This window comes from Medicago sativa, chromosome 7 (assembly GCF_051527215.1).
Source record: "Medicago sativa cultivar Bolivia chromosome 7, Bolivia_mono, whole genome shotgun sequence".
Taxonomy (NCBI): Eukaryota; Viridiplantae; Streptophyta; class Magnoliopsida; order Fabales; family Fabaceae; genus Medicago; species Medicago sativa.
The window spans coordinates 94,442,363-94,463,997 of record NC_140755.1 but is presented as its reverse complement, the minus strand read 5'-3'; the positions used below and the strand labels follow the sequence as shown (position 1 = coordinate 94,463,997).

General features: G+C 33.3%; 2 protein-coding genes across 2 annotated transcripts; both read right to left on the bottom strand.

Annotated features, from left to right (window-relative positions):
* Window positions 1–10,709: 10,709 nt before the first annotated feature.
* On the bottom strand, window positions 10,710–14,416 carry LOC146910541 (eukaryotic translation initiation factor 5B-like). Its single transcript, XM_085730858.1, has 7 exons — window positions 13,671–14,416; window positions 13,496–13,599; window positions 13,336–13,420; window positions 13,132–13,242; window positions 12,694–12,759; window positions 12,505–12,564; window positions 10,710–11,146 (listed from the first exon to the last, which is right to left on the bottom strand). Exons 1-7 carry the CDS (start codon window positions 14,226–14,228, stop codon window positions 11,057–11,059), a joined length of 1,074 nt encoding a protein of 357 aa, XP_085586984.1. The 5' UTR covers window positions 14,229–14,416; the 3' UTR covers window positions 10,710–11,056.
* Window positions 14,417–15,220: 804 nt separating this feature from the next.
* On the bottom strand, window positions 15,221–18,342 carry LOC146910540 (eukaryotic translation initiation factor 5B-like). Its single transcript, XM_085730857.1, has 6 exons — window positions 17,564–18,342; window positions 17,394–17,487; window positions 17,195–17,305; window positions 17,047–17,112; window positions 15,654–15,713; window positions 15,221–15,536 (listed from the first exon to the last, which is right to left on the bottom strand). Exons 1-6 carry the CDS (start codon window positions 18,238–18,240, stop codon window positions 15,447–15,449), a joined length of 1,098 nt encoding a protein of 365 aa, XP_085586983.1. The 5' UTR covers window positions 18,241–18,342; the 3' UTR covers window positions 15,221–15,446.
* Window positions 18,343–21,635: the final 3,293 nt, after the last annotated feature.

The following is a 21,635-nucleotide window of genomic DNA, read 5'->3' as shown; positions in this document are numbered from 1 at the left end:
TTCCATGAATGTTTAGAATATTATAAGAATCCTTCAAAAAAAAGCCTATTTTAACGAAACGTGTATTAATTATGAATTTTTAAATGCCAAAAACATAAAAATTCATATTTAATTCATTTATTGTTAAAAAAATAATTAAACTTTTGCAAAAGAAAATTCTCTAATGTACTTAACATGATCTCGAATAAAAATTAAATGATAAACATGATTATAAACAGAGAGACCAAAAATGCTGATGTAAAACTTTTTGGGGATCAAAAGTCAAAGAATTAAAAAATAAAACGAAAAATTAGAATATTTATAAGGACTAAAAACACATTTAACCCGGTATTTAAATACTATGTTCAAGTTACGTAGTAGTTTGAAGTTACATAATAGTAATGAAATTTTACCATTGTATAAAATAAAAATAAAAGTAAATGAAGAAAGAGTAATAACATTTTACCATAATCTAATGTTTTCACCCAACTATATGTGCGTCATTGTATCTTTAAGATATTTAACAGTTATTTAAAAAGTTAAAGTCATGCAAGTTGTCGATGATTAAATTTACACATGATTGAGATTAAATCAGTTACAAATTTCAAAGCCTAACATGAAGAACCGACAACAAGAAATAAGTTATCATACAAGATACCATTTTTATAGTGTAACATTAATGACCAAATTTGGATGTGTATATTCAAATCAGATGGTGTAAATCCGCAACAGTAGAGCAAAGATAACTAATAAACAATTCATAACAATTTTAACATGTAAATTTCATCGTATAAAGACTTAGTACCCTATATATTTAATACACAGTTATTGGTTGTTTTTACTTGGCATTTTCATGCTGCAAAATTGAAAAAACAAAATATTCCCCCACGTTAAATTGGACCCATTGACAATCTTTGTTAAAAGTCACAACCACAATCCACCTTTTGACGTACAAAGTGAATTGAAGTTTAGGTAACGAACATAATAACTAAGAGAATATATTTCTATTAAGATTTTCACAAAGAAAAAGGTATGCAACCGCAACTATCATTGCGACATCATAGCTTTTGATGTTTCCACGATTGCAACATGGCATAATTAAGGTTGGATCAACAATATCAAGAAAAACATTGATATGGCCCATCATTGTCATACATATACGCTTAATAAGACCTCCGCTATTTATACTTCTTATTTTCGAAATAAAAATCACTGAGGACACGATTTAAAGTCCGTATACGCTTCTGGTGGTTGTTGCGATTGTGGCGATGGGACAATGTGGAAGTGAGAGGGTTTCTGCTCAACGCATCAGAGTGTTGAACATATACAACTGCTTCTAAATTAATGGTTGTGAACGATTATAATCCTATAACACAAGAAGTGGTTAATGATCTAAATTTTGCGGTAACAGACATGCTTTTACAATTTTGCAATTACAGTGAGAGTTTGCTCTTGTTAATTGTTAATTTGTTTTTTATCTCCACCGGTTTATTATGTTTATTGCATGAGATTATGATTCATGTTATTTATGTGAAACAAGTTTGACAACATGACATTTGTAAACAAAAAACAAGTTTGATAAGCAATAATATGTGTTGTCTATAATATAGGCATGCTCGAATAAAAAATACATGATAAATGTTATTATTTTATTTTTTTTAAAGAATTATTTCATTCTTATAATGTAAGGGTTTGATATATTTAATTAATGTATTGAAAATGGAAAATACGTTCCAATATTTTTTTTTAAAAATAATGTTCCAAAGTTATTTGTCTGGAAAATTACATGTGACATCATTTAAATTGGTCTAAAATTTATTACGAAATAGGCCAAATACCTCCCTGGGTCCTTTAAGTTTCACGTTTGTAACAGATAGGTCCTTTAAGTTTCAAAGGTTACAGATAGGTCCTTTAAGTTTCTAAGGTTTCAGATAGGTCCTTAACGGAGGTTGATAGAAAGGACCTATCTGAAACAAACTCGAAACTTAAAGGACCTATCTGAAACCTTAGAAACTTAAAGGACATATCTGTAACCTTTGAAACTTAAAGGACCTATCTGTTACAAACGTGAAACTTAAAGGACCCAGGGAGGTATTTGGCCTACGAAATATAAACGATTTCAAAATGGTCTGGTTGTTTATAATTTTCTTGTAACTTTTTGACTGAGGTTAGAATCATGTTATGTTGTTATTACTTTGAATTGTTTTTGTTGTGTATTTTGAACAACTTTCATGGAAACGAAAACTCCTAAAAGAAAACACAAACCGAAACAACTTAAATTGTAATATGAATGTTGAATATATATATATATATATATATATATATATATATATATATATATTAAAAATGTGAACAAAACATTGAATATATTTACGTTCTTTAATTTAATGAAACCGTTGTTTTGTGTCAGAAGTTATGATAGTTAAAATTGATGATCTATTATTATAATTTTGAATGGAAACAAAAACTAATGAAAAGAAAACACTAATGAAAAAAAACACAAACTGGAACAACTTTTTTTTAGGGGAAATTCTGAAACAACTTAAATTGTAATATGAACGTTGGATATATGTATATTAAAATAATTTAAGTTGCTTTTTGAAGTTCGATTAGTAGTTAGTATAATAACAATATCTATTTAATTATATTGTTTTTAATTAATTATATTGTTTCTTCTCATTCTTTTAGTATTTAATATTTGTAGTTAGAATAATTAATTTTATTCTATATGTATAAAGTTAGTGTTCACACTTGTTCATTATTTATACGCTTAAATTAACTTTTTATTTGTTAATGATATAATAGTAGTAATTAATACATATGTCTTTGGAAATCGCACGACATCTACCTACACATGTCATTGACTTTTCGCAGACACCTGATCGGTTAATTATAGTGGAATATTTACCCTATGGATTTACTCTGGATCGTACTCCATCGGTGTTTATTGGAGACAATCATATTTTGACCCCTCGTACGTCTCACAGTGGAGATGTTGAGAAACATTATCTTACTCATTTGGAATCCTCTGATTTATTGGAGAAAATCAACATGTTGATTATGTTGGAAATGAAGTGCAAGGAGATGAAGATGAAGTGGAAGATGTTGAAGTTCGAGATAATGATATACAGAACATTCAATTAATCTCATCACCTACACCAGTTGAAAATGAAGTTGAAGAGGGGATATACAACTTGGACTGTATTTGATTTACCTATTGAGGGAATTGAGGGTGCAGAGAGAGTTGCTATTTGGACTGAATTTTCATATTCATCAAGTGAAGAAATTGAAGATAGTTTTGCTTGTAATCCGGTACAAGCTTGGCAATTAATGTGTTTTCATGTGATTTAACTCACTTGTCTACTTTATGATCTTTAAACTTTGTTTGACGACTATGCATGTGGCATGTGTCTTGGTCTTCTAGTGTGTGACTGATTCCAGGCAATTAGAGAGTTAGTAAATAAATATCCCACATCGGTGGGAAAGAATGCTTTCAGTAAAAAAAACAGAATTTGATGATGTGTGTGTGTGTGTGTTTATTGCTTGACACATGGAGTGGAGCATAGAAATATTTGCCACGTGTCAGAATGGAGGAAGGAGATGAGAAGCCATTGCCATTTTGGTGAGTTTTATTTATTTAATTAATTTTTTATTTTTCTTCGACCGTTCTACTTTTATTTATCTACTCTGATTTTTATTTTTTACAAAATAAAAACTTGAATTCATAATTTCTTTTTATTTTCAACCTTAGTCTATCTATGTCTTAAATATAACATATAATTTTTTTGATTTCTACCCCTTTATTTTAAAAAAGCTGGTTCAACCCATTCACATAGGCTTCTTTCCAAATGCAAACTCTTAGGCTAAATCCATTCAATGAATAAATCCACCAACATTGTTCAATATCACAAATGAAACAATTTTCTCATCATTGTAGTTGTAATCACGTAACCTTTTAATTACAATGAGCTAATATTTTGAAAAGAAAAAGAACAATCCTACAAACTACATGAATTTTAGTTTTACCTTTTAACTTCTGACGATTAGTACTTAGTAATATGCAAACGGGTGTTTATACTTCAGTTGAGAAATAGATTGCAACGTTAAAAGTACTTATCGAATTATGTCCCAACGTTTTTTAACTGTTAATTAATGATGTAAGAATAATTAACATATATATCTGCTTTAATTGGTCAGGATTGACGAGAATGGGCGTGTGTTGTCTCCGGAAATCGCACGACATCTACCTACAAACATAATTGACTTTCCGCAGCCACCGGTCTTTATTGGAGACGATCATATTTGGACCCCTCGTACGTCTCACGGTTGAGGCGTTGATGAACATTATCTTGCTCATATGGAATCCCCCGATTTATTGGAGAAAATCAACATGTTGACCAAGTTGAAAATGAAGTACAAGGAGAAGAAGATGAAGTGGAAGATGTTGAAGTTCGAGATGATGATATAGAGAACATTTAATTAATCCCATCACCTACACCAATTGAAAATGAAGTACATCCAAATGAAAATGAATTTGAAGAGGGGACATACAACTTGGACTGTATTTGATTTACCTATTGAGAGAATTGAGGATGCGGAGAGTGTTGTTATTTGGATTGGATTTTCATATTCATCTAGTGAAGAAATTGAAGATGTTTCAGTTGGAAATGAAGTACGGACTAATGGGAAGGAAGTTGAAGAGGGAAATACTAAAGAGAAACTTAAGGTGAAGATAGTGAATGGGTGGAAATTAAGTAGGTTCAATAGATTCAAGAATAGAGTAAGAGGTTTGAGATTGAGGATGTGAAGAAGTTTAGGTTGTATTAAGGTGGGTATGACATTGTGTAAAGTGTTGATAGAATATGAAATTGTAAAAGTTGAAGTTGGTTTTGTGTGCTGATTGAGTTTAGAGTTCCTGATTTTAGACTTGCAAATACATTATATGTTGGTGCAAAGATTGTAAGTCCTTGGTTTGTGTTGTTTAGTTGCGAATTGATTTGATTGGATACTTGTGTTGCTTTTAGTAGTTTGATGAATGTTTGTTTTTATTATTAAATAAACTGAGACAATCTTTATTATATTTTCTATAAGATTAATAAAAATCTTAGAATAAATATTTCAAGCAAGGTTTTACAACTTGAGTGTTTACCTCAACTCGTTTTACCTATGTAAACTCGAATCGTAAACATGTACGAGTTTACCTAAAAATAAAATTATATAAAATTTATTATATACATAACATATGTAAGCTAATATAATATTACAAATAGTTATATTCAACTTAATAAAGAGTTATGTTCAACTTAATTATAAAGACGAAGTATACATAACCACCATAATAAAGAGTTATGTTCAACTTAACATCAAAATACAAAAATAACTTGCATAATCATAAGTTTCATAAAACTCTAAACCATCCAAAAAACCAAGTTTCAAAAGTTTCTAAAGTTGTTAATAAACCTATCCAAATAATAAACTAGTTAATTTCTTCAAAAGTTCAATCTTTTTAAAGTTTCATAACATCATTATCATCGGTGTCTTAATATCCAACTTCATGAAATTCTTCTTCAACATAACGGGTTTTCAATATTAGAACCAAATATACGACTTGAACTCATTTCAACATTAATTTTAGTATCTTGGCTTGAAAAAAGAATTGATTTTGAAAGAAAATAGGCCCAAAATAAAAACAGTGTTTTTTCAAACGTAAACTCATCAAATCTGTCAAATTTACCTGGGTTTAACACGTGTTAACTCGGTCAAACTCATCAAACATTTCAATTTCACCAAAAATCAAGTTTACCTCCGAGTTAACACGTTTTTGGCACCTAAAAATGTAAACTCGAGCGAGTTTACGAGTTAACACTCGATTTGTGGAATACTGATTTCAGGTGATGAGACATTAAGTGAGACTTAATCGTGAGATTACATTCAATAAAGAATACTCTTAAAAGTATTCATAGTCGAACTTTATTATAAATTGATATCATAATAAAGCGTAGAGATTAATATGCACGTAGACTGATGACCACGTCTCACGGGTCATAGACATGAGATATTAAGTCTATACATAAATATAATTATTAGGAGTAATATTTATACTAGATTGACCTACCATGAGAATACTACATAATATATTCTGAATGTGTCATAAAATATTCTCACAGTGTATACCACTCTTTGACATTGTACTTGCAAGAATCTTTCCTATCCCTACTAATATTTTTTCAATAAGGGTGGTGATGCCTTTAGAGTTTATGAAAATCCCCCTCATTTCTAAGGCTCGGCCTTCCTTATATATAAGTTGGAACCGCCATCGCAAAACTACGTGGATGTTTTATTTTATAATCTCCGCATTTGAATGTCACACCTTTTTATCTAATGTCACCCTATGTGTCGAGCTCGTGAGTTGATATGGTACCTCACCCATGTGCCAAGCACATGACATGCGGTAGAAATTATAGTACCTCACCCACGTGCCAAGCACACGACATGCGGTAGAAATTAAAAGTAGTGAATTAATAGTATTATTAAGCACAACTCCATGCGCATAACTTGTTTCGTCAAAATTCATTTTGAAATCGTTCGTGCCATTAAGCATTATTCTTGTGGCCATGCACGTAAAGATTTACTTTTGCATGCTTCACACATAGTAGATTCACACCTTATAACATTATAATAATATAAACATACTTATATTTTTTAATGAAACAAATATATATTTTTTAGATGAGAGAGAAAATACATGTCAAAAGATTGATGTAATTTTGTAACAAAAAATCTCTTTTATATAGTTGTATCCAAAAAAAAGTCTTGATGATTTTAAAAGACTCTGCAGGATTATAATGACTTCATGATTTTAAAAGAATATCTAGATTTACAGTTTGAATTTCAGCGGATTTACATCATAATATTTTAAAGAATTTGAAATGATATTATGGATATATAAAATTTCAATTTTTTTTATGAATTTTAAGGACTCATTGTACTCTCCTTCACAAACTTGTCAATACATACTCTTTTATTTATTTTATTTTATTTTTTTACGAGAGAGATAGAGAGGAAGAGATACCAGAAGAGATAAGAGAGAGAAAGTAAAATAAAAACTTTTTGTAAATGACAAAAAGTCTTGATTGAATACCACAAGATTTTTTTCATAATAAAAAAATCTTTTAAAATCTCTTAGAATCCTAATCGTAATTTTTTTTTTATAATATATATAAATTATTGAATGCGAAGATCATTTTTTTTAATCCGTAACAAATTAATCATAAATTTAATTTACATTTACTAAAAATAAACTTTATGATGTGCAAGTGATTTTATTCCACATTGTGTTTCTAATAAAAATATTAATAAATACTTTTCACTTATGAATAATACAAAATATAAGAGAGAAATTTTTGTTTACCGATACTCAAAATTATTCAATTATATCTAATTGAATGATCACAAATAACATAACTTTTGGAGAGTTACAAAATGTTTCTCATTTATAAATTATACATGGGTTAGTATTTATTATGAGATATTACATATCAGAAAATTACACATTTTCAAGATTACTTATTTTGAAAAAATGATTTTCTTCCATTTTTTGGTTTATCTTATTGTCATATTATAATTCTTTTCTTAGGAAATAAACTTATCATTTTATTTGCTATTCATTATTAATTATTATATCCTTTCAAAGAATGACTATAAAAACACAAAGGATAAAAGTTAGTCACTAATTAATTAGTCACTAAATCATATTGTTATTTTTTTAGCGAAAAATCATATTGTTATACAATTCATACATGGGACAACAGTGAGTCACATATTAATTAGTTAAATTGAGTTTTGTTTAAGTATTATATCCTCTAAATAATAATCAAAGTAATTATAATATAGTTATTATAATTTAATATGCACTGGATACATATTTATTATTTATAAATTTATATTAAAAAGATTTTTTTTTTACATTTTCAGTTTTTTTTTTTGGTTACAAGAAGGGTGGGAGAGGTGCAACACAAGGACTTTCCAGGAGGTCATCCATCCTAGTAGTACTCTCGCCCAAGCACGCTTAACTGCGGATGGGATCCGGTGCATTAGTGCTTGTATGATCGCACCTTTTACATTTTCAGTTTATCGCTTTATAATATTTAGTAACAACTATTCCAATGTTTTTTTTTTGAAAGAACTATTCCAATGTTATTAATTAGTTAAATTAAGTATTTTCTTTACGTGTCTTCTAAATAATAATAATAATAATAATAATAATAATAATAATAATAATAATAATAATAATAATAATATAAGAATAATTATCATATAGTAATTACAATTTAAATTAGGCTTACTTGTTCAAAAAAATTTAAATTAGGCTTAAATATGCAATTTGTCCCTGTAATTTGAGCGTGTTTTGATTTTCGTCTGAATTGAGGAATAATCTAGAAATGAAAGAAAAGAAATGTAATAACAACCAAAATCATCGTCATCTGCCACAGGTAAGTTAAACATGCATGCATGCATGTGTTTACTAGGTACCATTCCGATCTTATCGGAAAAATTAATTTGAGCAAGAGGAGACTGGTGGTCATATGATTGACGGAATGGAGCATCAGGAGTTGTTTTCCATTATATTCATAAAGGCGGTCAATATGATTCAAGGCGATAATGAACTTTTTTTTCATGGTTCGTAAAAGAAGGAGTGATTCGATAGTTTGTGGCTGCAAAGGTATGTTAATGTCAACAACGAGGATTGCAATATCACATAAGGCTACAGCTTGAATCCTTGGATGAGTGATGAGTGGTTGGCCAGGGGTATCGATAAAGAGTAATCCAGGAATTTTGAATTCTAGATGATCGGGTATGGATTCTTCTTCAAAGTATGTGGCAGCATTACTCAGAGTAGAAGAAGAAGAAGAAGAAGGAACGGTGCCGCTCATAGAATCCAGAAGCGTAGTTTTGCCACTCCCCGTATCACCTAATATACAGCAAATTGGAGCACGGATAGGGGCATCAATAGTAATACCAGCCCCTGCAATCCTTAAAGCCATCACTTCTATTTCATTATATTCCTGAATCATAGATATGAACCTCCTCATTGATCGATCGATCGATGGATTCCCTTTCCCAATTCCGAATTATCAAATCAAATTAGGTTTTTTTTTTGTTTTCTCTCTTCCAAATCCAATTGAATTAATTAGGTCGGAGGAGGGTCGTTAATGGGTTCACGCATGTGCAATCCATGAAATGCTAGAAGTACCCCCTCTCGGGAGTTATGGAGTTACAACCCCAATTGTTTTATAATTTTCTTTTTATAAAATTCAACCTCATGATATGATGCATTTATTTTAGGATTAACTTATCATATCGGTCAATAGACATGATATGATCAATTTTAAGATTAACCTGCCATATCATATTGTCTGATTACACATTGGATTGAGACATGACATAATTTTTATTTGACTACCATATCATATTTAAAATTTTGGCCGGTGTCGTTTCACCAAAGGTTTGGCCGGTTAGTGAAGTGTTAACGCGTTTTTTGGACGATTTTGAATGAAAAACACGTTTTCTTTGACTTCCAAATGACCTAGGACTTGTTTTAGGCTATAAAAAGGCTTGGATCTTCAACATTTTCCTTCATTCTTCTTCACCTCCTTTCTTACATTTTCTTCAATTTTTTTAAGTTTTTTAGGTAGCTTTTAGGAGTGTTTGTGGTGTCATGGTCATTGTTGACCGCTCATACGACCCCTGCAATTGCATTGCAGATTATGCGAGGGGTCGTACAACGATCAACAAAGACCCTTGACATCAAAGAAAGACACAAAATATTCATAGCGTATTTGTCCGAATTATATTTTCCGGAAACACTAACAATCTGGTTCGGAGTACGTAATCCGGACCAGGGGTATTTTTGGAATTTTTGCAGGGCGCGCGAGAAGACAGCAGGTTAGGAAAAGTAATAGTCAAAAGAGGAAGACGACTTGTTTAGTCCTTACGGCTTACGTCTTGTCTCTCGAAATTTTCAAATGTTTTCCCATGCATTGATGATGTTCACAGGTGTATTACCAAACAAACTCGTGCATGCAATACCATCAAATATTAATAGTGCAAATCGATGACAATCTTAGCTTATACTCCATGAAATATCTATGTTCTGAAGATGTTGCTTCAGTGAAGGTGATCTGGAAAAGACTAGTTTGTAAAAGAGTGCAAGGAAGGATAAGATGGTGTCTTGATAGTTGGGCAACACCATGGTCCCTTGCATTTTCAACGGATACAATAGTGAAAATTTTGGATGGCTACAGATGTCAGTTTAATCTTTCAATTTTTAGAGGAAATGGGAACCTAGAGTTATGTCAATTATGATTCAAACTCAAACTTCCTCAAACGATTAAAAATTATTTCAATCAAAATTCAAACTCAAATTTTCTCAAATTATTTTTCTTTTTTAAAATCATTAATCAATTGAGCTCAATATATTGCTCGTCACATTTCAAGTCATAATAAATTATCTATTGTTAACAAAAGAAATCGTAACCAGTGGCTCTATCCTTAAGTTAGGATTATGTGAATTTCAAAAACTAACAAAAGCCACCCAAATGTGACAAATCTTCGGATTATGTGAATTTAAAAAACTAACAGAAAAATTGTTGTCTAATGTGATTATTGGAAACTTGGAATCGCTGTTGCAACACGTTGAACCTTAACACCAGAGCAGCATGCTAGCACTATATGAAAATGACTATGTCATATATATATATATATATATATATATATATATATATATATATATGAGTTATAATTGTCACTAAAATCAAACTCAACAATCAATGAGCATCTTTAGCTAAATAAGTTCTATAACGTTCCAGCAATGAATAATAAAATAAATCTTCTAAAAAACAAGTAACTAAATTATGAAAATAAGATAAAGGGGTCAACGCGGATTCTGAAAATTAAAATGTTAGCCACTATGGGTTAATGGCTATGCTTTATAGCACCAACGAGAATGATTTTGGTTTTCAAAACCACAAGTGATACCTCTACCAACCCCAGTAGATAAACAACCTCACCCCTCCTTTCAATCCTGCTCATGACCGACATTATCTTTTGAATCATCGCCAGGCTTCAACACTTGCAAATCAGTGCCAGCAATAGCATGTTCAAGCCCCTGAAATATGTAACGAGACCAAGTTGGCAAATGTTCAATAAAAATAATGAGTTGAGAAAATTAGTTGTTAAGGAACACATAAGAGGGAAGTTAGTTACGATTTCCTATGATTAAGGGAATGAATATAGGTGAGGTGTGTATTAGTAGGTATGGGATATGTGATAACCTCTTTATCTCCTTGTGTACTGCCTGATTATCCCTCTATCATTCCTTATTTCCTCACAGAATTCTTGTGTATTTACTTGTTTGCATCCTCTTAAGCTCATAAGCTGAGAGTGATCTTCTTTAACATTCAATAAAACAATGCCTTATTCATCAATTTAATTTCAGTATTATTACATTGGTGCTTTCATTCACACCATGACATAGAATTTGAGGATGAAAGTTGCAGAAGATCGATGGGAAAAAACGACTGCTTAAAAGCGAAGCTATTTTTGCCGAAATCCAAGTTAAATTGAAAATCCTAATATAGCGACACAACTACTCAGAGAGCTATTTCCATGGTACTGCAAACTCATTTGAGAATTGTAGTCGATGGCAGAACAGAGAAATAAAGGTTTGTCTAAAAAATGTGAATCCCCTTTTGCATTGGAATTCAATGGTTTTGAGAAAAGTAAATAAAGAATAAGAGAACCTATGATAAATCTAGATGCATTTTTTTATGGTCGCAAGGTGGTGCCAATGTCAGTATATGGCAATTTAATGGGCAGGACCAGGCTGGTAAGTGACAATAATTCACATCACTGGAATTATACCAAATACATGTCAATGCCAAGAGGACATAAGTGATCATGAAGAGGAATTCTAATATCTAAGCTAAAGGTTATGGGTTGTTACCCGATTTAAGTATTAGAAATTCATTGTGATTGGGGTTTAAATGAATAACCAGGCTCCCTTGTCTTCTCGTTGGGCAGTTACAACATCTAATACAGTATCTTATAATAGACAAAAGAAGGCTTGGAAAGCAATTCACAAGACGAAGCCTGAGATTGGGTAATTCAAAAGATGCAAATGAGCTATCTCTGCGATTTATACTTGTGGGGTCAGTTTATAATGTTTTTGTCCTAGGAATATACCTAGCCTATGTGATTGATGAGGCATTCAATTGGGTGCAAACGATGGTAGAAAATGGTATTGACCCAATTGTTGCTTGTTATATATTTTTCTTCATTTTCCTTATGATTCTCCCTCTACCATTCCTTTTTTCCTTTTACAAAATTCTTTAGCTTGTATGCTGAGAGTGATTTTAACATTCAATAAAACAGTGCCTTATTCATCAATTTAATTTCAAATCATACCAAAATTTTGGTTCACGAAACATTTGAATGAAGAAAGAAGTCAATATCCCAGAGAAGTACCTGAGCAATGATCTTGACAGCCTTAACACCTTTGATATCTTTGTGACAGAGATAATGAGTCTGAAATTATACCACCATTACTTAGCAAGATAGAATAAAGGTTTTAGCAGAGCCTTGAAGCTCGATGTTAAGGTCGGTTTTGTTAAAGGACAGAATATGATAACTGCGAGAGAGAGATATATAATATACCTCAGCGTCAAGTTTCTTTTGTGGAAGAGCTGTCCATAAAGCTTGAATTGAGGTAACAATTTGGCCCTACAATAGGAAGGTGATTAGGCAGAAGCTGGGGGTGAGTATTAAAAAATAGGCTTAATAGAAATTTTGGTCCCGTAAGAAAAAAAACTACAAAATCACCCTTTAAGTTTTGCAATTGTAGCAGTTTTGGCCCCCCAAGCCAATTTTTGGTAAAAAAAAAATAACATGTGGCACCTCACTTACGGTGCCACGTCAGCGTAGACCGAGTCAAAATTGGCCTCGGGGGCCAAAACTGCCACAGATGCAAAACTTAGGGGCGCGGTTTTGTAGTTTTTTTTTCTTAGGGGGCCAAAATCGCGACATTGGGAAAGTTAGGGGCTAAAACTGCTATTAAGCCTAAAAAATAATGCAGTTGGAATAAAAATTGCTTGCCTGAGTTCCACATAAAGCAATTTGATCTCCTACATGAAGAGTGCCATTAACTAAAACAATATTGATGGTGGTTCCACGGCCTTGAAGGAGCTCGACATCCAAAACAGTACACTGGTAGCCACAAGAGAAACAAATAAGGATTAGGCGTGTACATACAGTGAGTTAAACATTGAACATGAAGTGATAATATGGATAATAGATAACCTTGAGTGTTTCTTGTTCCCTGTATCTAATTAGTTTGAGATACCGCTTAATCAATTGTGATTTGATTTCTGAGAGTCCTTCACCACTGAAATATCAATCATGAATTTAGTTGTATAATAATATTAACACATAAACACTATGAAGTATTATTATATATGACCTTAAGGCAGATGTAGGCACAATGCTGACAGTTGTTCCTCCAATTTCTTTGATATTAACATATATATCTGCTGTTATCCCATATCGTCTGAATTGAGGAATAATCTAGAAAAGAAAAGTAATAATCATCTGCCACAGGTAAGGTGAACATTGAGATGCATGTGTTTACTACGTACCTTTCTCATCCTATCAGAAAAATTAATTTGAGCAAGAGGAGACTGGTGGTCATATGATTGACGGAATGGAGCATCAGGAGCTGTTTTCCATTCATAAAGGCGGTCAATATGATTCAAGACGATAATGAACTTTTTTTTCATGGTTCGTAAAAGAAGGAGTGATTCGATAGTTTGTGGCTGCAAAGGTATATTAATGTCAACAACGAGGATTGCAATATCACATAAGGCTACAGCTTGAATCCTTGGATGAGTGATGAGTGGTTGGCCAGGGGTATCGATAAAGAGTAATCCAGGAATTTTGAATTCTGGATGATTGGGTATGGATTCTTCTTCAAAGTATGTGGCAGCATTACTCAGAGTAGAAGAAGAAGAAGAAGAAGGAACGGTGCCGCTCATAGAATCCAGAAGCGTGGTTTTGCCACTCCCCGTATCACCCAATATACAGCAAATTGGAGCACGGATAGGGGTATCATCATTAGTAATACCAGCCCCTGCAATCCTTAAAGCCATCGCTTCTATTTCATTATATTCCTGAATCATAGATATGAACCTCCTCATTGATCGATCGATGATGGATTCCCTTTCCCAATTCCAACCGAATTATCAAATCAGATTAGGGTTTTTTTTTGTTTTTTTTGTTTTCTTTCTTCCAAATCCAATTGAATTAATTAGGTCGGAGGAGGGTCGTTAATGGGTTCACTAAGTTATGGAGTTACAACCTCCAACTGTTTTATAATTTTCTTTTTATAAAATTCAACCTCATGATATGATGCAATTATTTTAGGATTAACTTATCATATGATATCGGTCAATAGACATGATATGATCAATTTTAAGATTAACCTACCATATCATATTGTCTGATCAGACATTGGATTGAGACATGACATGACACAATTATTATTTTATCATATCTATTATATTATCATGTCCATCAAACAAACTCTTATTAGACTTTTTTGTTTTCATGAATATAATGTGAATACCATGTTAGCTTTGTCATGTCATTAATAAATAGGTTATATCAGTACATATGACCCTAAAATGGTGTACGAGTGAAAAATCCCGAAAACCAGAATTGTGTAAAAAAAAATAATTGATTTTTTAAATGAACACCATAACTTCATTTTTTTTTTAAATAGAGGATAAAAAATGAATTTAAGCCTAAAATTTATATAAGATTCAATGTAATTCTATTTAAGTTGAGAAAAAAATAGTTAAATTAAATAAAGAAAAACAATTATGTGTTAACTCCAGATTTCTTAGGGGAAGGGCCTATAGTAATTCAGAGTTCGACCATAGGGTAAGTAAAGTTTAGCAAAAAATTGTTCTACAATCAAGCTTTAGTGCTTCCAAACGATTCGTTCTTCGTTCTGGTGGAAGCTCATAACCACTCGAGTTCAATCACTTAATTAATACTTTTTTTTATTCCATCATAGTTCTTCAATTAACCAGCTTGGTTGGTGAGTTGATATGGACACCGTAAAAGAAGTAAGCAAAGGATTTTGGATTCAAACCCTCCAAACTAACACAAACCCCTACAGTGCCTATAAAAAAATAAGTGGCTAAAATGAATTACGAAAATAAGGTAAAGGGATCAAAGCGTTCTCTCAAAATTGAAACATTTGCCACACGTTGACGTGAAAGGATTTTAGTTTAGTGTGGCCACTATGGGTTAATGGCTATGCTTAATAGCACCAACAAAATGTTTTCAGTTTTCAAAACCTCCAGTAATGCCTCTAGCGATCTTGGTACATAAACACCCTCACACTCCTTTCATTCCTGCTCATGACCGATATTATCTTTTGAATCATCGCCAGGCTTCACCACATGCAAATCAGTGCCAGCAATAGCATGTTCAAGCCCCTGAAATATTATACGAAAATCATATCAAAACTTTAGTTCTCGAAACATTTAAAAATATTAGAATGAAGAAAGACATAGTTAAAAAGGCATAAAGAAGTCAATATCCTGAAGAATTACCTGGGCAATGATCTTGACAGCCTTCACACCTTTGATTTCATTGTGACAGATATAATGTGCCTGAAATTAGACCACCATTACTTAGCAAGAAGACAAATCTATTACAGAGAACATATTATTGCCAATTGCCAATTGACAATGGCATACATCAATGAGGGATCACCAGTTACTTTATATGCAAGAAATTATTTGTCTATTGGCATACTTTATATGCTTGAATAACCCTCCATAACATGAAGTATGAACGACTATACTTGTTGGAGAATTTCTGGCTTATGGAAAATATTAACATTATCTCAAGAGGCATCACCGGTTAAAGAATTTCAAAAAAATAAAATAAAATATCAAATACGAGCATGTCCCAACAGTTGATTTTGAAGTTTTAACACATCATTAAAACAAATGCTTTTTCATGGCTTGAAGCCTGGTTGCACGCAATCACACACTAGCAGAACAAGACACATGTTTTAGGCATAGTCGTCAAGCAGAGTTTAAGAGATCATAAAGCAGAAAAGTGAGTTAAATCACATGAAAACACACTAATTGCCAAACATGTACTGGATTACAAACTAAACGATCTTATTGTGAAACTCAATTCTACTTGTGCTATTTAGGATACAAGATTTCACAAGGTTTTTAGCCTTGAATCTCATTGTTAAGGCCTGTTTTGTTAAACGACAGAATATCATAACTGCTCAATAAGTGTAATATAAAACTACTACTTTATCATGGTCATTTGTTTTGTCATGGATTTAAGAGCTAAAGATTAATCATGGATGAGGATAGGCTATTGGGTTATATATTGGTTACACGGATATTACTTCTAACCGATGCTTTTAAAGAATGTAACTCTTACAAGCTTACTAGTTGAGTTCGCCTAAACTTCCAAATGGCTTCAAGTTCCAGAATTAGTTCACCTCTCAGTCACAACCTTACTCAGAAAGTTTACTGTCATTTTAAAGACGTTAAGCAATGGCTTTGAGTTCCAGAGTTAGTTCTCTTACAAAGAATGCATGTCTTTGCAAGGGTATCATCCGAGTGAGAATTGATAAAGTTTACATTAAGAACTACGCGTCTATTTATGGCCTACAGGTTTTTAAGCTCTGTTCCTTCATGTTAAGAACAATGTTAAAAATGTCAAATGTTGTCGCTTCCTTTCACTTCCAATGGTTTAGCGATGATTAAAACTGATTCAAATTTCAAAATGTATTTTTCTTTCCAAAACCATACTTTAATAATACCGAATCAACAAAAGTATATAAACTCTACCCAAAAGAGGTATCTTGTTCACATGCATACTAGAAAAATTATGCATCTAAGTTGTGATTTTCCTTTAAAGCAACAAAAATGATACTGAAATAAATAAATAAAATGCAGCAGATATAAATTATACCTCAGCGTCAAGTTCCTTATGTGGAGGAGCTGTCCATAAAGCTTGAATTGAGGTAACAATTTGGCCCTAGAACAGAAATTTGATTAGTAAGAAGTGGAGGGTAGGTATTAAAAGATAATGAAGTTAGAATAAAAAATAAAATGCTTGCCTGAGTTCCGCATACAACAATTTGATCTCCAACATGAAGAACACCATTAACTAAAACAACATTGATAGTGGTTCCACGGCCTTGAACGAGCTTGACATCCAAAACAGTACACTGGTAGCCACAAGGCAAACAAATAAGGAATAGGTATGTATGTAGAGTGGGTTAAACATTGAAAAAGCATTGAACGTGAAGTGATAACCTGCAATTCTTGTGTGGTGTAAGTAAGTTTGTCAAGCATGGTTTTCTGGGTCCACTCAATCAATTCATATTTGATATCTGTGAGTCCTTCACCACTGAAAAATCATGAATTTAGTTGTAAAATAATATCAAAGACGCAAACATATATATGATAATGGTTTTGGTACCTACCTTATTGCACATGTAGGCACAATGCTGACAGTTTCTCCAATTAGTTTGTTATCATGAAACATCTCAGCTTCTATCCCATGTTGTTTGAACTGAGTAACAATCTGTCTGAACCTAGAAGAAAACTTAGTTTGAACATAGGAAGACTGGGTGTTAAATGCTTGACGGAACAAAGGAGCTTTGGGAGATGTTTTCCATCCAGGAATTTTGTCAATATGATTCAAGGCAATAATGAACTTTTTGTTCCACATTTGTAAAAGATCGAGTGATTCAATAGTTATTGGATGCAAGTCTAGAGTAATGTCAACAACGAGAATTGCGATATCACATAGGGCTACAGCCTGAGACCTTGAATGAGTAAAGAGTGGGAGGCCTGGTGTATCGATACAGAGTAAACCAGGAAGTTTGATTTCAGGATATTCAGGTCTCCATATCACATATGTGGCAGCATTAGTTCGGGTAAAATCAAGAGGAGGATGAATTACTTTACCATGATGATAAGTGCGTCCTCGCATACAATCAAGCAGGGAGGTTTTGCCACTGTCTATGGCACCCAACATACAGCAAATTGGAGCACGAACATCATTATTCTTATCCTTCTTCAAATTCTGGATTGACGCATAGAACGCATTGAAATAACCTGGATGAACACCTGAAGAAGATGCTTTTTTACCTTCCATTTTCTTCTCTTTGAGCGATTTCAACACAACTTTTTCTTTATCAAATTAGGGTTTAACAGTTTTTTGCTTCTTCAGCGAATTCATACCTTTTATTTCTTTTTGTTTTTATTGAGTAAATTACACTCTCATCCTTTTAAAATAAGCTTAATTATAATATAATAATGTACGCTCCACTTGCTCAAAAGCAAAAAACCTACAACAAATTATCCTTCCCTTCCCGAAAAAAATGTTTGGATTACAATCCCCTCGTAAGAATTATTTATGTACTACATTACAATTCATATGTACATAAATAAATATTTTTTTATCATATATCTACGAATTTTGATCTATCATTCAAGAAAAAATAATTCATTTCATTTTAATTTCAATACCAATGACAAAAACAGTTTGATTATTTTATTATTAACTTAATGATTTAGAATATAAAATACATTTTTGATTACCCATATTTAATTAGTTTTGGTAATTTTAATTTTTTATTTATTTATTTTGTTGTGTCATAAATTTATGAGCTTTCACATGCTTACGTGGAATCTATTTTTTATTTTCCTGCATTCACACATTCAAAATATTGTTAGTCGTCTGATCTTGATCAGACGGTTTAGAAAAACAGATTTAATTTTAGTTGTTTAACTCTTAATTTCAACCAAAGCATGACTACGCATTTAATTTCTATATCGAACAGTCACCGAAGCATGACTACACATTTTAGAAAAACAGATTTAATTTCTATATCGAACGGTCACCGAAGCATGACTACGCATCATGATCTGAATTTCAACCAATGAGAGATAGTGTGTTGGTAATTGCTATCACCCAAATGTTATAAATAGTCACTAGAAAAGATAAAAAGCAATTACATCCCTGCATGTATCTCAATATCTGTATTGACAAAATTATGGATAAAAAAATAGCTTATTTACATACAAGGGATCAAAATTAAATAAAATACAACAGCACAAGGATTATGCAAATTCTGGATAAGATTTTCTCCCCTGGATTTAAAACTGAATTTCCATGCAAGAACCACAATCCTGCCAAGGCCGGTCCCAAGCCCGGGTAAAATGGAGAGGGTTGTGTTAGGCCTCGACAGCCAACGTAAAACTTTGTCGAATCTCTATGACATGGACCAAATACGAAATAGTGTGAATGCTAGGTCGTTGCCCGGAAGCAACGCGCTGTATGGCTCGAGTACAGTGTCAAATGAGCAAGGGCCGCTGCATCGCCGCCTGGATGTAGTGAAAAATAAGCTAGGGTTCCCACATCTTCGTGAACGGGTGCGGGTAAAGAAGCTAGTTCATGAGAGTAGGATTCGTTTTGGAACTTGGAATATAGGTACTCTTACGGGTAAATCTATGGAAGTAGTAGACACTATGACTAGGAGGAGGATTAACTTTATGTGCCTACAAGAAACTAAGTGGATGGGGAAAAAGGCGAGAGAATTAGATAGTTCAGGATTTAAGCTTTGGTACACGGGCGAAGTTAGATCGAGAAATGGGGTAGGCATCATTGTGGATAAGGAGTGGAAGAAAGATATTGTGGATGTTAAAAGGATAGGAGATCGGATTATAGCCTTAAAGTGTGTAGTGGAACAAGACACCTTTAACGTAATTAGCGCTTATGCACCTCAGGTAGGACTAGAAGAACACCTTAAAGTAAAGTTTTGGGAGGAGCTAGAAGGATTAATTCAGGATATTCCATTAGGAGAAAAGATTTTTCTAGGAGGGGATTTGAATGGGCATGTAGGGAGGGTTTCGAGAGGTTTCGAGGGCGTGCATGGGGGGTATGGTCTCGGGGAGGTAAATGCGGAGGGAAATTCCATCTTAGATTTTTCATCGGCTTTTGATCTTACAATAGCAAATACGTGTTTTAGGAAAAGAGAGGAGCATCTCATCACTTACAAGAGTGGGGCCTCTTGTTCTCAGATCGATTTCTTTCTCATTAGGAAAACAGACAGGAAGATCTGTTTAGACTGTAAAGTCATACCGGGAGAGGGCTTAACTACCCAACATAGAGTAATGGTGATGGATGTAAGGGTTAAGAGGAGGGCAAAGAGAAGAGACCGTAGCGGGGCTCCGCGAATCAAGTGGTGGCATTTAAAGGGTGACAAACAAAGGATATTCCAACACAAGATCTTAGAGGGAGGTTTCAGGCAACCACATGGAAGCGCTAATGATATGTGGGAGAGGATGGCTCATGAGATTAAGAAGGTGGCAAAAGAGACATTGGGAGAATCTAGAGGTTTTGGACCTAGGGGTAAAGAATCTTGGTGGTGGAATGACAGTGTTCAGAGTAAAGTTCGGATCAAGAGAGATTGTTTTAGAGATTGGTCTAAGTGTAAAAATGCCGAAACTTGGGATAAATATAAGATAGCTAGGAAAGAGGCTAAGAAGGCGGTGAGCGAAGCGAGAACTCAAGCATTTGAAGGATTATACCAATCTTTAGGTACCAAGGAGGGGGAGAAATCTATATACAAGCTTGCGAAGGGACGAGAACGAAAGACAAGAGACCTGGACCAAGTGAAGTGTATTAAGGATGAAGAGGGTATAGTTTTGGTGCAAGAGAGAGATATTAAGGATAGATGGAAGAAGTATTTTCACAACTTATTTAACGAAGGATATGAGATCTTACCAGACTCTAACAGGTTAGACATCAGAGAGGAGGACCGAAACTATAACTATTATCGTCGGATTCAGGAGCACGAGGTGAAAGAAGCGTTGAAAAGGATGAGTAATGGCAAGGCAGTTGGGCCGGACAACATACCTATCGAAGTGTGGAAAAGTCTTGGCGATAGAGGAATTGGGTGGCTCACAAAACTTTTCAACGAGATTATGAGGACGAAGAAAATGCCGGACGAGTGGAGAAGAAGCACCTTAATTCCAATCTATAAGAACAAGGGGGATATACAAGATTGCGCGAATTATAGGGGAATTAAGCTAATGAGTCATACCATGAAGTTATGGGAAAGGGTAATTGAGCGAAGACTAAGAAAAGAGACTCACGTTACGGATAACCAATTTGGTTTTATGCCTGGGAGGTCGACTATGGAAGCGATCTACTTACTTCGACGCGTGATGGAGCGATATCGGACGGATAAAAAAGACTTGCACTTAGTTTTCATTGATTTGGAGAAGGCGTATGATAGAGTACCTAGAGAGATTTTGTGGAAAGCCCTGGAGAAGAAAGGGGTGAGGATTGCCTATATTAGAGCTATCCAGGATATGTATGAGGGGGCTTCGACTAGTGTGAGGACGCAGGATGGGGATACCGGAGATTTTCCCATAACAATAGGACTGCACCAAGGGTCAACCCTAAGTCCTTATCTTTTTACTTTAGTTTTGGATGTACTGACGGAACACATCCAAGAGTTAGCACCGAGATGTATGCTTTTT